The sequence below is a fragment of the Centruroides vittatus genome, unplaced genomic scaffold (genome assembly GCF_030686945.1).
Source record: "Centruroides vittatus isolate TY-2023 unplaced genomic scaffold, ASM3068694v2 contig_905, whole genome shotgun sequence".
NCBI classification, from domain to species: domain Eukaryota; kingdom Metazoa; phylum Arthropoda; class Arachnida; order Scorpiones; family Buthidae; genus Centruroides; species Centruroides vittatus.
Genome location: NW_027122595.1, coordinates 732,173 through 748,257, shown reverse-complemented (window position 1 = coordinate 748,257; position 16,085 = coordinate 732,173). Strand labels below are relative to the sequence as shown.

General features: G+C 26.0%; 1 protein-coding gene across 1 annotated transcript in view; it reads right to left on the bottom strand.

Moving 5' to 3' along the window:
- Ice2 (Interacts with the C terminus of ELL 2) overlaps nt 1-16,085 on the bottom strand; it is a 105,651-nt gene that overhangs the window by 22,687 nt on the left and 66,879 nt on the right. The window contains exon 17 of the mRNA XM_067281115.1: nt 3,347-3,516. Coding sequence (XP_067137216.1) covers nt 3,347-3,516 — 170 coding nt within the window. The remainder of the gene's footprint in view (nt 1-3,346; nt 3,517-16,085) is intronic.

The following is a 16,085-nucleotide window of genomic DNA, read 5'->3' as shown; positions in this document are numbered from 1 at the left end:
CAGCTTGAAATTGTAACAATGTCACAAATAATCACTTGATAATTTTCTTCTATATTATTTGTCATTGAAGATATTTTATATTCTACTATAAAAATAAGAAAAAAAAACAGCATGCAATAAGAATTTTCCTTTTACTTCATTAATCAATAAACCAAGCATTTTCAGATATTCAGAAATTGTTTTTTAGATATCAACAGACATTAAATAAAGTAAAAGTTTAATATATATTTAAATTAAGCATTACATTCAATCTATGATTTAAATGACAAAAGAGTTTAAAAATGATCAAACAATTTGCAAAAATTTAAACTAAAATTATGAAAACTATTATGACTTTATTCATGTTTTTGAAAGCTAAATATTTGCTTATTATAACTTTTGAAAAAACAAAAGTAGTTTCATATGTAATAAAGACTGTAAAGCTAAAAATCCATAAAATTCAAAAGACATTAACTTTTTTGTTCATTATTTATAATTCTATTTGTTGCCATAGCAACAATTTCAAATAATTAGAATTCTGTATATAAACATAAATAAGAATTCTGTTATCAGTTTTGTTAAAGTAACTGTTTGCACAGTTACTTTAAAAAAACTGATGTCTTGCATGACCAAATGTCTTGGTTTTTCTGGATTTTCCAGCCATTTGTCAAGAATTGAAAAAAAATTGTTGAGAAATGGCTGGAAAATCCAGAAAAATCAAGACATTTCATATCAAAAGAGTAACAAGTTTTGCAAAGTATGATGAATGGAGTATTAAATCGGTATAATAGACATTATCCATTTCTTAAAAGCCAAGTTCTGGTGAATAATATGGAGCTTGTAGCTCACAACTTGACCAGAAGATAATCAAAGTCATTTACAAAAAATTGTAGTATGTCAGTGAGATATGTTAGAAAAAAAAGGTGAAACTAATCAAACAATGGTTCAAAAGGCTAAGCAGCATGCAAGTATGAAATCACATAAAAAACAAAAAAATATCTAGAGAGACTGAAAAACAAAAGAAGGTAATTAAAACTAGAGCTCAAAAATGTACCACAATGTCAACTAATAGGAAGATTTTCATCTCTTGTAATAACTAAACTAAAAACAGAACAAACAGCAAAAAACATTAAAGATTTTTCTTGTAAGTGAAAAGAGCAGTTACAATGATTGAAGGAAATACTGTCAAAAATCTTATGAAGAGTATTCGAAAGAAACTTCAAAAAGAATGGTGAAAAATTTTAATGTTATAATTATTTAAGTCTTAAATGTATTTTAAAAAAACAAACTTTTAAACAAATGTAGAATCTTTCTGATTACATTACAAATAAAAAAGTTATTAATTTTCAAATTTTACAGATTTCTATTGTTACAGTCCATATTATACTTTTAATATGAATTTTCATTCAATTATCCTAGCATGTGATAGCACAATTTCCTACTGTACTTAAATTTTCTAATTTTGTTTTATATATATATTATATTATAATTAAAATTTCTCAAGTATTGTAACTGTCTGTGTTATTCATGGACTTTCATGATTATTCTAAATCTCTCTCTCACCTAATTTCTTTGTGTCTATATATTCCCATTTCATGCACAAAAATTAAACTTCTTTATCATCATTAATGGTTTACAGTATGTATTCTTATTGTTTTATAATATATTTTGTAATAGATAACCATTGTTCTTTAAGTAAATTATGCTCTACTGAACATAGCTTTTAATATTTATGAAAAACAAAAAAATATATTATTTAAATATATTTCTTCTTTTTAAAACAAACATACTAAAGTAACCATAAAATATTGTACATTTAAATAATTTAAATACTGATCAAATAAAACTTAACAAAATATGCATAACATCTCCATTCTGTTATTTTTTCATTAAGAAAAGATTTGGCTCAGCATCATATATAAGACTAAAATATTATAAAATAGACTCATACATATAGAATCAAAACAACAGTTTGAATAATCTGCACACATCAAATATAAATGTTTAATATTAACCTAATGAATAAAATGCATGATAAAATTATTAAATTCAATTAGATTATCATTCAATATTATAATTTATTAAAAATTTCAATTTTTCTAAAGTATACAATGTAAAGCTTTCAAATATAAATTTTAAAATTTACAACTCCATAAATATTGTGACAAGACCTAAGAAGCTTACGATAAAGCCATTAAATTTCTTACATATTTATTCTCTTCATAATTATCAGAAGAAATATAAATTGCTTTTTAATTATGCTTCAAAAATTCAACAGTAATAAAATAAAAGTTCTTAAAAAGTTTTTATTTTATTAACTAATATTTTTGAGTCAACTTTTGATCTATTCTCAGAATTTCATCCTAATTAATTCAAACTGATTTAAAGATTAAAAAAAATAACTCTAGTGTATTTAGATTAAATGATTAGTTTGTAATTTTAATATATTAAAGAAAGGAAATTGTACTTGTACTGTTTGTAAAAATTCAACAAAATGTATAAAAAAGATTGATTATATTTTGTTTTTTGTAAAGCATACTTACATTATATTTAGTAAATTAGAATTTTAATACAACTGATATGAACTATACTGTCAAACTACTGTCATTTTTACATTGTGTACACAAATATGACAAAATATTGCTAGACATTGGCAATTTCTTAACTAATCAAACTGTTTTAGTATATATATTTAAAATCCTATCTTTATTTTTGATGTGTGAATTAAAATTAAATTGCATATTTATTTTTTATCCTTAACTATAAGGATAAAAAAATTACTATTTGAATTTATTGGAATAGCATAACATCATTTATTACAAAAGTATCTATTGTCATTTATAAAATCAGGATTTTTCAAAGCCTCTATCATGAAATAATATATTAAGTTACAAATTATTTTTTAAAAAAGAAATATTACATTAATTCCATATATGTAGCATTCAACTGAAAATAAGTCCAATCTAATTATAACTACTTCCATTTACAATTAAACTATCAAAATAATGATCTAATTCATTTAGTTCAATATATTGCACTATTTTCATCTTAATTATAAAATTATTCATTATAAGACAAATCACGCCCATCAACAATATTTAAGAATATATTTTAATTGTTGTGTGTCATTACATTCCCATAGCTCATATTTTTAAATTTTATAAAATAGTACATTTTTCATTCACAAGAAAATAAGAATGGATACAAGTATAAATATTTGCCAAAAAACAAGAGTGTCTATTCAATATCATCTTAGGTATTAAAAATTAATTTTTGTTACAACTCTTTTAAAGTACTGATCTGTTTACTTATAGGAAGTATTAACATTAGTATAGCCTATATTAACATTAAACTACACAATACTTACTTCTCTTAGGAGGAAATGTGGCAGGGATTCTACCACTCTGAATATTCAATGGTGTAATAACATCTGTATCAATTGGTAACCAAGGTATCCTGTTTATATTTTCAGCTTCTAATCCATCATCCAATGATATAAGCCTTTGTGTGATAGCCATGTGAAGATCAAAATCATTTCTAAATAAAAATAATTTTATTTAGACTCAAATATATCTCAGATAATTGTAAAATATCTCTGAACAGTAATCCTTTATCATATTGTGCACCTCATTACGTCTTATTTGAGCATATCACACTTTTTTTTCTCTCAAATATAAAAGTGCTTTAGGCAATAATTTTTAAATCTGTTGCCATTGAATTTCTACTGACATCCATAATTGACCTTGAAACTATCATTGTATGAAATACAACCCACAAAAATGCAAGTTGGCATGGAGATCGAAAACAGATTCATCAGTTATCTGATAAATTGTTTATATATACTAATTGGTTTGTTCCTGACATGCACAAAATAATGAGGGACTACTGTATTATACTGTAACAAACAAGTTTTATATTTGAGTTATATTATAGTTCTTAAACAACATTTAAAAAAATAATATAAATGTATTTAAACCAGTTCAAATTTCTGTAATTTATCTTTTCTAATAAATTATTATTTACATATCATTGATAAAAAAATTTATAATATAAAATAAATGGTTTAATGAAAAATGAAATTTTTTGTGTACATTAACACTTTTACTGATTGAACCTTAATTCAATATCAGTGAAAATAATGCTAGTTTTTATAAATTTATAGTTGGTTTAACTCTAGTACAAATACATTCTCTATTTCTGCTAACTGAATTACACTAAAAATTTAACACTGATACTGAACTATGTACAGTGCATAAAATATTGCAGAATTATCAATACTAGCTATCAGATCTGAAACTAAAAAAAAAATTTTTTTTCTTTGACACTTATTAGGTAAATGAAGGCAACAGAATATTGTGCTTATTTACACATGGAAAGTGTATGGAACTTTGTATGATCACATTGTTTTCACAGAGTAACTTTTCTTTCATATCATTTTTAACCAAAACCTTTCTAAAATGGTATTTTCTAAATTACTAAAATTTAGATATTGATTTCAAAATCTCATTTTGAATTGATCAAATCATACAAACATTTATCAAAACTGAGTTGGAAAAAAATATATTATTGTGATATCAAAGTATTGTTTTAATTTCTATCATTGTTTCTTTATATTTTTAAATTATACTCCATAAATAAAAAATTTCTTTTTCTAATTTTTTTTCAATATTTTGAAAAGAAGTTTGAAAATTTTGCAGATGGAATTTATTAACTTTAGAGTAAATCTTTGTTAAGTATTTTCACTTTTACTCATATAGAATATTTTTTTATAAAACACAAAATATAAAAATACTATGTTTAAAATTTACAAACATTCTATATTTGCATTTTATATCTGCAATATTCTAATTTATAGTTTTATGTTTAAAATGATCATTAATAGTTGAGTAAAATTTGTTTTGATTTTTAAATAAAATGTTTAAAAGTTACTTTTAAAAAAATATTTTGCTCTACTGATTGAAAAATAAAAAAAAATACTTTTATCTTCAGATAATAAACAAAGTACAGTACATATAAATGATTATTATAGTAAACTTAATAAATCTGTAATAGGATATTTACACACAGACTTATCTTAATTTCTAGTTATCACATAATCATAGAAATAAATAAAAATGTAGATAATCATCATTAGAAAATTTTTTGTCATAAATTTCAAGTAACTTAAAAATTAAACAATAAAAATACATTATTAATCAAATCAATTTCTAAAAGTCGAAAATACTTAACCATTTGGTCTGTCTTTAATAAGTTCTGAATCTATGGTTATCTAAATTTATAAAATTTTCAAAAGAAATTAAACTATTAATAAATGCATACTGTCTTTCAGCATTAATTTAGTTAAAACCAAATGCATGCAAATACTTTCAACATTTTACAAATGTTGTCTTTGGTAATATAGTAATAATTGAAATTAAAACTAAGATTTCTAGTGCAAAAGTTTGTTTTCTACTTATATATTTTTTCAAATCTGCAATCCTCATGTTTACTATATACAAAATTTAAAAATGTATATTTTATATTCTATTGTACAATGTAAAAATATTTTTATTCTAAAAATTTAATTTTAAATTTAAAAATTTAAATATCTGATTTTAACTATTTTCAGACCTAAATTTTTAAAAATTTGCCCAACTGAATTTTAAAATCAAAATAATTGGCATTATTCTGCTTTGTTTCTCATCAATTTCAATGCTATTAAGAATCATGTAAGCATGATATTTTAATTCAAGGTCTTGATCTCAATTTGTTTCTAATTTTATAAATGTAAAAGAATTGCATCAACATTATAAATAAATTTGTATAATGATTAACAATGTATTATCTTCCTAAATATAGCAACAACAAATACAGTACATGAATATACTGAATAAACAATTAGATATAAATATGAAAAGTAGAATAATTTTACGATATAAATTGATAATTAATATATTTACAAATAATATATAGTGTAAAATTTTATTTGCTTTGATTATAATTTAGCAGAACTAATTAACATAAAAATGAGACATATATATCATATAATATATCAATAATTTTACAGAGAAAGATAAAATAATTACAACACTCTTGTTAAAAGAAATAATATTTTGTTGCTGTTTTATGTTTTATTTTTAAAATTCCTCCTTGTCAGATTATTTATGTAAAAATGCTTTCTTTATTTATATTTAATTTTTGTAAATACATTAGTAATCATTTTCCCCATCTATTCGTGTCATCCACTCATTACTAAATGTCTGTACTATATCATTCAAAGTATCTATCTCATAATTATCAAAAATAATTACTCCAAAAAATATCTAAGATATCTCAAATAAAAAATAATTTTTTATATTGTTCACAATGATTTATGAGCATAATATTTTGATTTATTTAAATTATCTAAGCCTTATTTGAAATAATTTATTATATAATTTCATAAAGCTATCAAATTTATATTAATAAATGAAGTTATTTAGAATAACTTTGAAAATATGATTTGGTAGTCCAAATTAAAGAGGATAAATAATTTTTATTTATTTATTCTAAGCAATAAATAATAAAATTAATAGTCTTAAGCTCCTTTATATTAAAAAATTACTTGAGGTATATATTTCAGGAAGCCTTGTAATAGTTTATGTTCTTTGGTCAGGCAACAATGTACAGCTGTACATTCACTTGAAAAATTCTCTTAGCACTTTTATGTTCTTAGAAATTTCATAATTGATTAGTCTGGGCATTGTTTAAAGCATATAATTTTTGTTTTTGAGTAATGTTTTATTAGTGTTGTTTCTTGACTCAACTACTTTCCATCTACTAAAACTAACCATCCATGCAATTTTACTATATATTATGTATGTTGTCATCATCCTGTACTAAAGTAGAATGGTCTCAAACAGTTGGTATGAATTATTTTTCTTCTATAGATCACAATCATGGTTATAAATTATATCCAGTAGACCTCTCCTTTTTTTTGCTTATAGTATAGATTTAAAATGATTTATAACCATTAAAAACAAAAAAAACACCATTTTAGTCTGTTGCTATGATTTTGTATGCAATCAAATACTTACTTCTAATATTTATTATTATTGCAATTCTGTTTAAATGAATTAGATTATCAATTTATTTCTAAGTAAAGATTATCTACAATCTAATGTTATATATTTTATAATATGTTATAACAGATTATAGATTATTAATTAAACAAGTCTTAACTATAATAGGATTAAGGTATTGATAAATAATGCAAAGGTATATTTTGTTCTAGTAAAAAATTCAATATTTAAAGTAGCAGCTATGTATATACACTGATTCCCCACATTCGTGAATAATTGGGACTGAGTAATCTTTCATGAACATCAAATTCTCAAATTTAACATTGAAAATGTTAAATGATAAATTAAATGTTAAATATTAACACTGTAAATGTTAAATTTGTAATTTGTTCCAAGATTTTATGTATTACTGCTGTTTTAAAAAATTTTCAGAAAAATGAATGGTTTTATTAAATGAATATACTATGCAATGGTTTATAGTTCTGCAAAAATCATTTTACTTAAACCAAAAAAAAAAATAATAAACAAAACGGTAACATAACTTATGACAGATATCATGTGAATGAGAGAGAAAGCAGTGATTTTTTAACCAACTCCAGTTTATAGTAACACTCAATCTCCCATTTCTCAAAATGTCAAAACCTTTCACAAAACTTGAAATTGTGGTGCATAAATTTCCAATCACAAATAATCAAATTCTCAAACACTAAGTCCACAAACATCAAGAGTGTAGTGAATTTATTTTCAGCTTTATACCTCTGAATAATTCATATTATGCATTTATAATAATTCAAATGACACAAAATTCAACTACTTAAAAAAATTTAAATCATTAATTGGAAGCTGTAACAGTAAGAATTTATATACTATGACACCAGCTAATTATCTAATTTTGGTTTTAGGAAAAAATAAATATTTAAATTATTGAGAAGGTACTCTAAATGCAAATATAATCCAATGAAAACTTATTACATCTAATTTATTTATTTCAGTTAAAATCAACAGTATATTATATGTTAAATAATTTGGAAATAGAATCACATCTAATTTAGTATCATTGTTATAATTTAACAAATAGGTGAAGAAATACTATACCATCACAAAAAGATTATGCACATATAAATAACATGAAGAAATATTCCAAATAAATGAAATAAACATTTCGGAATAAACATTTAAAAATAAACCAGCAACGAGTTGCTCAACTTTCCCAGCAACATTTATAATTTTGGTGGCACCATCCATTATCGTATTTTATTTTAAAATCTTTTTATATTTTTAACTATTATAAAATTGCAAAAGCTTAATTTTGAGAGTAGGGACGGGTTTTATAAAAAAAATTGTGAATGCTAATAAGTAAAATCATCATTAAGTCTGACCCTACTCAAGATATGACACAAGACCCCCTTTATCTCCCCACACCATTGACCATTAACCACCAAAATTTAATAACATCAATTCCTCTAATACACAAACCTTCCTGCAAAATTTCAGAAATTTTCAACAAAAAGTACAGGAGTTATTAAACTTCAAAGAGAGTAAACAAACAAAATTGTGCCCCCCACACACATAATAACATCCATACATACAAAAATTACCCCCAAATTTATTTGCATTTCTTGACGCTTCAAGGTATCCTAAATCCAAAAATGTAAAAATCTGGGGGGGGTCGTTTTTTGCTGGATTGCCGTACTTTCCCTCTGTATAGCAGCTGGGAAAGTAAAACAGATTATCTATGCTTACTTTATACTCTTATATTATAATGACAGTAATCCTTTCCTTCGAAAAATCAAAAACATATGCTTAAATATTTTTGATTTACAGATGAATTTTGCTGAAATCCAAAATTCTGAAATATAGACCTTCATTTAAATATAGATAAACATAAATATATAAATATACAGTCTTTAAAACACAAACATGGTTTTCATATATATATCTCAAAATGTGCAACCATTCTCAACTGCCTAGTCATTTATGGTGCTCAGATTAGAAAAAGAAGAAGAAGAAGAAAAAAAAAATAAATTACTAAATACAAAAAATTGTTAATTTGGAATCTAATTCTTAGTATTTAAATAATTTCAGCAAAGTATGATTTATTAAGATTATGTAAAAGAAATCACTTTCTACAAATTATTTCCAAAAAAACTTTCAATGATAGAGCTTAAAATGATTTCATACAAATTTTGTTTTCATTGGTAATTTATCAAATTAATTTTTACGAAAATTTAGGTTAAACTTTTAACATATATCAAATAACAATATCTAATTTATAAGTAACATCATATAAATTTTTGGTCAAGCTTCAATGTATTGTATCTTCTCTTTTTAACTTCCTATTAAACTTTTTATAAATAATTTTTAAAAATATTTTTTTAAAAAATTTTTATGATATTTTTATTAATAAACAACTAGCACATTAATGACATTTTCACAAATTATTATTTAAATTTTATAAAATATCTTTTTTTATTTAATATCATCTTTTGTTTATATTATATATTATATTTATTGAGAATGCAATTTTTTTTATTCCCAATGAATGCAATTATTTATCTACTTTTTGCTTACAACTAGATGACTCAATAGGATAATTGAGTCTCCAAAATTCACATCATCAACTGAATATTTAAATAATGGTTTGAATGTTTTTCATTGTAAGTACAGTATGGGTTAACAAATTTGTAAAGAAATGTAATGCAAACCCAACATTATTTTCAGAAGTAATTTTTACAAAAATATTTTTAAAATAATAATCACAACAAAAAAACATTGTAACTTTATACAATTTTTGTGATTTTTTTAAAATTAAAAATACACAAAAAAGAATGAATTTTTTCTAAGTAGAGCATATTTGCCATGTTTTAAAATTAACAAATATTTTAATACTCATTAAAATTTAATTAATACGTTCATTAAATACAATGTTTTAATCCATTTAAAAAATTTAATATTAAATATAATTTATTATTTAATATCTTATATATAAAATTCTCGTGTCACAATGTTAGTTACCGTACTCCTCCGAAACGGCTTTACCGATTTTTACCAAATTTGATATGCATATTCAGTAGGTCTGAGAATCGGCTACTATCTATTTTTCATACCCCTACACCATCTCCCCCCTTTCAAAAATATATTTATATATAAATTAAGGCTTTTATGTCCAACAGATGGCGCTACCTTCCGACGAACTAAGTTTGCTTTTCTGTCAGGCATTATGCATTTCTGTGAGAATGGACTGAAGCAGATCATTTTCTATCTATCTATATAAATAATATATAACGTTCGTTTGTTCTTTTCTATGTTGTTTATATTAGTTTTAGTTTACGTTGTTTAGCATCGCGCGTGAGTTCTTTTGTATTTTATTTAAATTTGAAATTGGTTATTCGGAACAGTATTCGAATGTTGTTAGCCTGACGATGGCCATGGAATGGGCCGAAAACGTTTGTTTATGATTAAAGTTAAAGGTTCTCAGCATCAAGGTGTTGTTGTCTTACAGTGTAATAGAGTCTGAGTGAGGTTAGGAGAATAACTATTAATTATTCCTATTTTATTAAAATTATTACTTAATATAAATATTAATATAAATAAAATATAACGTTCGTTTGTTCCTACCGATTCCTTTGAAATTTTGACACAACGTTGCATTCGAATACGCACGTGTTTTTATATAATATACATGTCGAAATTCCCCCCAGTGGGGGGAGATGGACGGGATTAAGGCTTACCGTGAAGAACTCGGCTTCTATTATACTATTTTACATGCGTTTTTTGCGTTTTTAATTGCGTTTTAATACGTTACGTCAACAGAATATACACTAAAAAGGGATTTTTCGATATTCCCCAGCGGGAAAAGTGACGGGATTAAGGCTTACTGTGAAGAACTCGGCGTTTATTATACTATTTTAGATGCGTTTTTGATTGCGTTTTAATAGGGTACGTCAAGAGAATATACACTAAGAAGGAATTTTTTGAAATTTCCCCCACGGGGGAAGTGTTACACATTTATAATAGATACATTTTGAGCCACAACAACGCGTGGCCGGGTCAGCTAGTCTTATATATAAAATTCTCGTGTCACAATGTTAGTTACCGTACTCCTCCGAAACGGCTTTACCGATTTTTACCAAATTTTATATGCATATTCAGTAGGTCTGAGAATCGGCTACTATCTATTTTTCATACCCCTACACCATTTCCCCCTTTCAAAAATATATTTATATATGGATTAAGGCTTTCATGTCCAACAGATGGCGCTAACTTCCGACGACCTAAGTTTGCTTTTCTGTGAGGCATTCTGCTTTTCTGTGAGAATGGACTGAAGCAGATCATTTTCTATCTATATAAATAAAATATAACGTTCGTTTGTTCCTACCGATTCCTTTGAAATTTTGACACAACGTTGCATTCGAATACGCACGTGTTTTTATATAATATACATGTCGAAATCCCCCTTAGTGGGGGGAGATGGACGGGATTAAGGCTTACCGTGAAGAACTCGGCTTCTATTATACTATTTTACATGCGGTTTTTTGCGTTTTTAATTGCGTTTTAATAGGTTACGTCAACAGAATATACACTAAAAAGGGATTTTTCGATATTCCCCAGCGGGAAAAATGACGGGATTAAGGCTTACTGTGAAGAACTCGGCTTTTATTATACTATTTTAAATGCGTTTTTGATTGCGTTTTAATAGGGTACGTCAAGAGAATGTACATTAAGAAGGGATTTTTTGAAATTCTCCCCACGGGGGAAGTGTTATACATTTATAATAGATACATTTTGAGCCACAACAACGCGTGGCCGGGTCAGCTAGTATTGATATAAAAGCAATTAACGGGCACAAACTAAAATATGGCTCCCTCTGTCGTACGATATTTCAACAAATAATAAAAACTTATTATTTAAGATTGTAAACCTCCAGGTTATGCATGGAGTCTCCAGCAGACGGCGTTAAAAATGTAATAATTTTACTATAGAAAAAGCCTCTTCCAAAAAAAAAAAAAAATTCTCGAAAACGTAAGTAGATAGAACCAGGCAATTTTTTTGCAACAGAATCTTATTTAATTCTTCTAGTAACATACGATTCCAGAATTTCTCAAACTCGAATTCGTTAATTTTTTACAAAGTTTTTACGAGTAATAAAATTCACAGAAAATTAACGAATTCGATTTCTAAAATTCTGAACCCATCCATTAATAGAAGAATTAAATAGGATTCTATTGAAAAAAAACTAATTCTTCTATTAATGGATGGGTTCAGAATTTTAGAAATCGAATTCGTTAATTTTCTGTGAATTTTATTACTCGTAAAAACTTTGTAAAAAATTAACGAATTCGAGTTTGAGAAATTCTGGAATCGTATGTTACTAGAAGAATTAAATAAGATTCTGTTGCAAAAAAAAAATGCCTGGTTCTATCTACTTACGTTTTCGAAAATTTTTGTTTTTTGGAAAAGGATTTTTCCATAGAAAAAGGATATTTTTAACGCCATCTGTTGAAGACCGTGTACATAACCAAAAAGGTTACAATTAGCCTTAGGCTTTTCTTTCAAATTTAATACAAACTTTTTCGATTTTATATTTTCAATTTTTAGTTTTTTAGTGCAATGCTTTTATTTATACATAGTTTTCAATTGCACTTATGTCCACTTGTCCTTACTCAAAAAGTAATTAAAAGAGAAAAGGATAAATATTTTGCCCAAAACTTTTCTATATCAATATACCGGTAAAACTTTTTAAATGTAAATGTTAAGATTAATATGAATAGTTGTTTAAACACACAGTATTAGCGAAATCATAGTAGCAAATATTATCTGATAAATTAATTATAATCACAAAAAATAATACTGTATATCTATTTTATAAATTTCTGTGGATAAAAAAACTCAACAAAATAATATGTTTTCCAGTAAAAGAATTAAAGTATTCAGCGGGGAATAAATTAATTTAGAAAGTAATTAGCATGAGAAAATTTGGCAAGAATGTACAAATCAGTTATCGCCATTAATGTTATTGTAGACTAATGAGGAATTTTTAAATGTTGTAAATCAAGATACAATAAACAGAAAAAAATAATGCTTTGTTTACGCACAGTAAACCGGAATCTTGTTACATTAACTCATCGGTAACAATATAGAGGTTAACGATTACTGTTAACATAAAACGAAACACCTATTTTGAGATTTTCAATTTATGATTTTATGATTCATTATTTGGAACCAGTGGCGAACCTAGAAGAACCCTATGGAAGCTAACTAAAAAATAAAAAAAAATCCAGCAACGAGTTGTTTAACTTTCTCTGTAATATTTAAAACTGCGCCATCTGTTAGGATATTTTATTATTAAAAACTTTGCCATTTTATAATAATTAAAAATATATTAAAAAGCTTGATTTTGAGAGTAGGAATGGGTTTTATAAAAAATTGTAAATGCTAATAACGAGTAAAATCGTCATTAAATCAGACCCTACTAGAGATACACATGACCCCTTTATCTCCTCATCCCGTTGACCTTTAATCGCAAAATTTAATAGCATCAATACCCCTAACACATAAACCTGCATGCAAAATTTCAGAAATTTTCCACAAAAATCACAAGGGTTTTTAAGGTTCAGGTCGAACAAAATCTTGTCCCACACAAATTCCTGGGATTTTCTTTGCATTTCTCGACATTTCATGATCCGCAGTCAAAAAATGTAAAAATCTTAGGGAGTCATTTTTTGATCGATCGCCATACTTTTCCTCTCTTATATATGAACTGCCAGGCAAGATTCTGGATGGACTGCAGATAGCTAGGATTAATTATCACTTAAACAATAAGAAATTTTTCCACCCAAATCAGTAGCGGAAAATCAACCTATCACGCTAATCATGAAAAAAGAGCATGTCCTTATGATATCGATTGACTTCAAAAACGCGTTTTACTCCGTTTGGTGGCCAGCTCTATTACAACAATTACAAACCAATAACTGTTCACGAAACCTCTACATCATTACTAAAAACTACTTTAAAGATAGGACGGCTACTCTTCTTTGCAATAACACTACCATTACTAAAAACTTATACAGGGGATGCCCCAGGGTTCCCGCTCGAGCCCTGGGATATGGAACATCGTTTATAACGGCCTACTCAACTTGAATAATAGCAATCAGCAAATCTCCTGGAGAATCCAAGGATACGCTGATGATACCCTGGTTATTCTCTCTAATAAAAACAGTAAAAAACTTCAGGAAGAAGCGAATCGGATACTTGATACCGTTTATAGGTGGTCACTAGTAATAAGCTGACCATCAACTTTCATGCTGTTTAACGACGACAAAATGCTACAAATCAGATTTGACGGTATTGATTGTTGATGTTAATATATGATACTGTGTTTCTGTTTATGAATAAACAAAACATAATACAGTAGAGCGTCGATAAGTGGAACCAATTGGGGACTGGGGTCCTTCCAGTTAATGATTTGTTCCAGTTTCCGACTTTGTACGAAAAAATACATTAACCTGTCCGATGTTCAAATTTTTCTCCGTTGCGTATCGCTTCCTGTTGAATTTTTCTCCGTTGCGTGTCGCTTCGTGTTGAATTTTCGTCGATTTTAAGCCTAACGAAAATTTTTATAATCATCATCGAGGCTATCGTATCGTTAAAAATTATTTCTGCATTTTGTACAAACAAAATAAATATATTAAAGAATATAAAAAACATGAAAATTATACTTTAGAAGTAAATTTAGTATCAAAAACATTCGATTCAGCACGACACAGTCCGACTGAAAATCGTTCCACTTTCCGGCCATTCCACTTACCGACGTTCCACTTATCGACGCTCTACTGTATTTCCAATGCATATAAGCAATGATAGCTCATATTAACAATAATAAAAGATGTACAATTATTATTATTATTAAATAAGTTTTCTTTGTAATACTTACCAGTAACATTTATCAATTAGTAACAAAAAACTTCGTTTTATCAAAGAATTAATTAAATATAAAATATCTCTCAAAGCTTCAAAATGGTACAATATACATTCGGAAAATTATTTGTATTTTTAGCAATTTTTAAGATTTCGCCATAAAAATGTACTTATGTATTTTAATGGTTAAGTGAAGAGCATTATAGAAGATATTAGTAAATACTTGAATATATTAGACGAAAAAATAAAATATGCGTGTTTTTAATTTAAGAACCAAATTTGCGTAATTTTTCTAATTGTAAAAATGTTATGTTTGCAGTTAAAATCGCGAAACTAAACAAATTAATTTAAAGTTTGAACGATGCTCTTTACGTTATTCAGAAGACACTATATACAAAAATGCACGTACAAATCATACGTGCGTTTCCTCGTATTCCAGTTTCATTATGTATATTGTACCATTTTGAAGCTTTGAGAGATATTTTATATTTAATTAATTCTTTGATAAAACGAAGTTTTTTGTTACTAATTGATAAATGTTACTGGTAAGTATTACAAAGAAAACTTATTTAATAATAATAATATTTGTACATCTTTTATTATTGTTAATATGAGCTATCATTGCTTATATGCATTGGAAATATTATGTTTTGTTTATTCACAAACAGAAACACAGTATCATATATTAACATCAACAATCAATACCGTCAAATCTGATTTGTAGCATTTTGTCGTCGTTAAATAGCATGTCTTGTTCGACCCTGATACAAACTCAGTGAGACCATTCACTAAATGAGTTCGTACCACGTAACACCCAACACCTTCGTATTGCTACATGAATAACTTCAAACTAAACACTTAGATGTATCTCTTACACGATCTCCCAATTTCTTCAAGGATTTACCTATTGTTTTCAATCCCATCTAATCACCTTATTCGTTTCTTGTGTCTATGTATTGTTATTTAATCATTAAGATCAACGTGTGATTCTTCATAAAATGCGATTCTGAATAACTTTATTCTTGTATGCCAAATAAGGACATACTATTGTTTTAATTAATGTTGATTTCTATACGTTCCACTAGAGCTGTTTAACGAATCCATATCATAACATTTATCACATAATACGTTTCATAAAGTTTTTCCTTT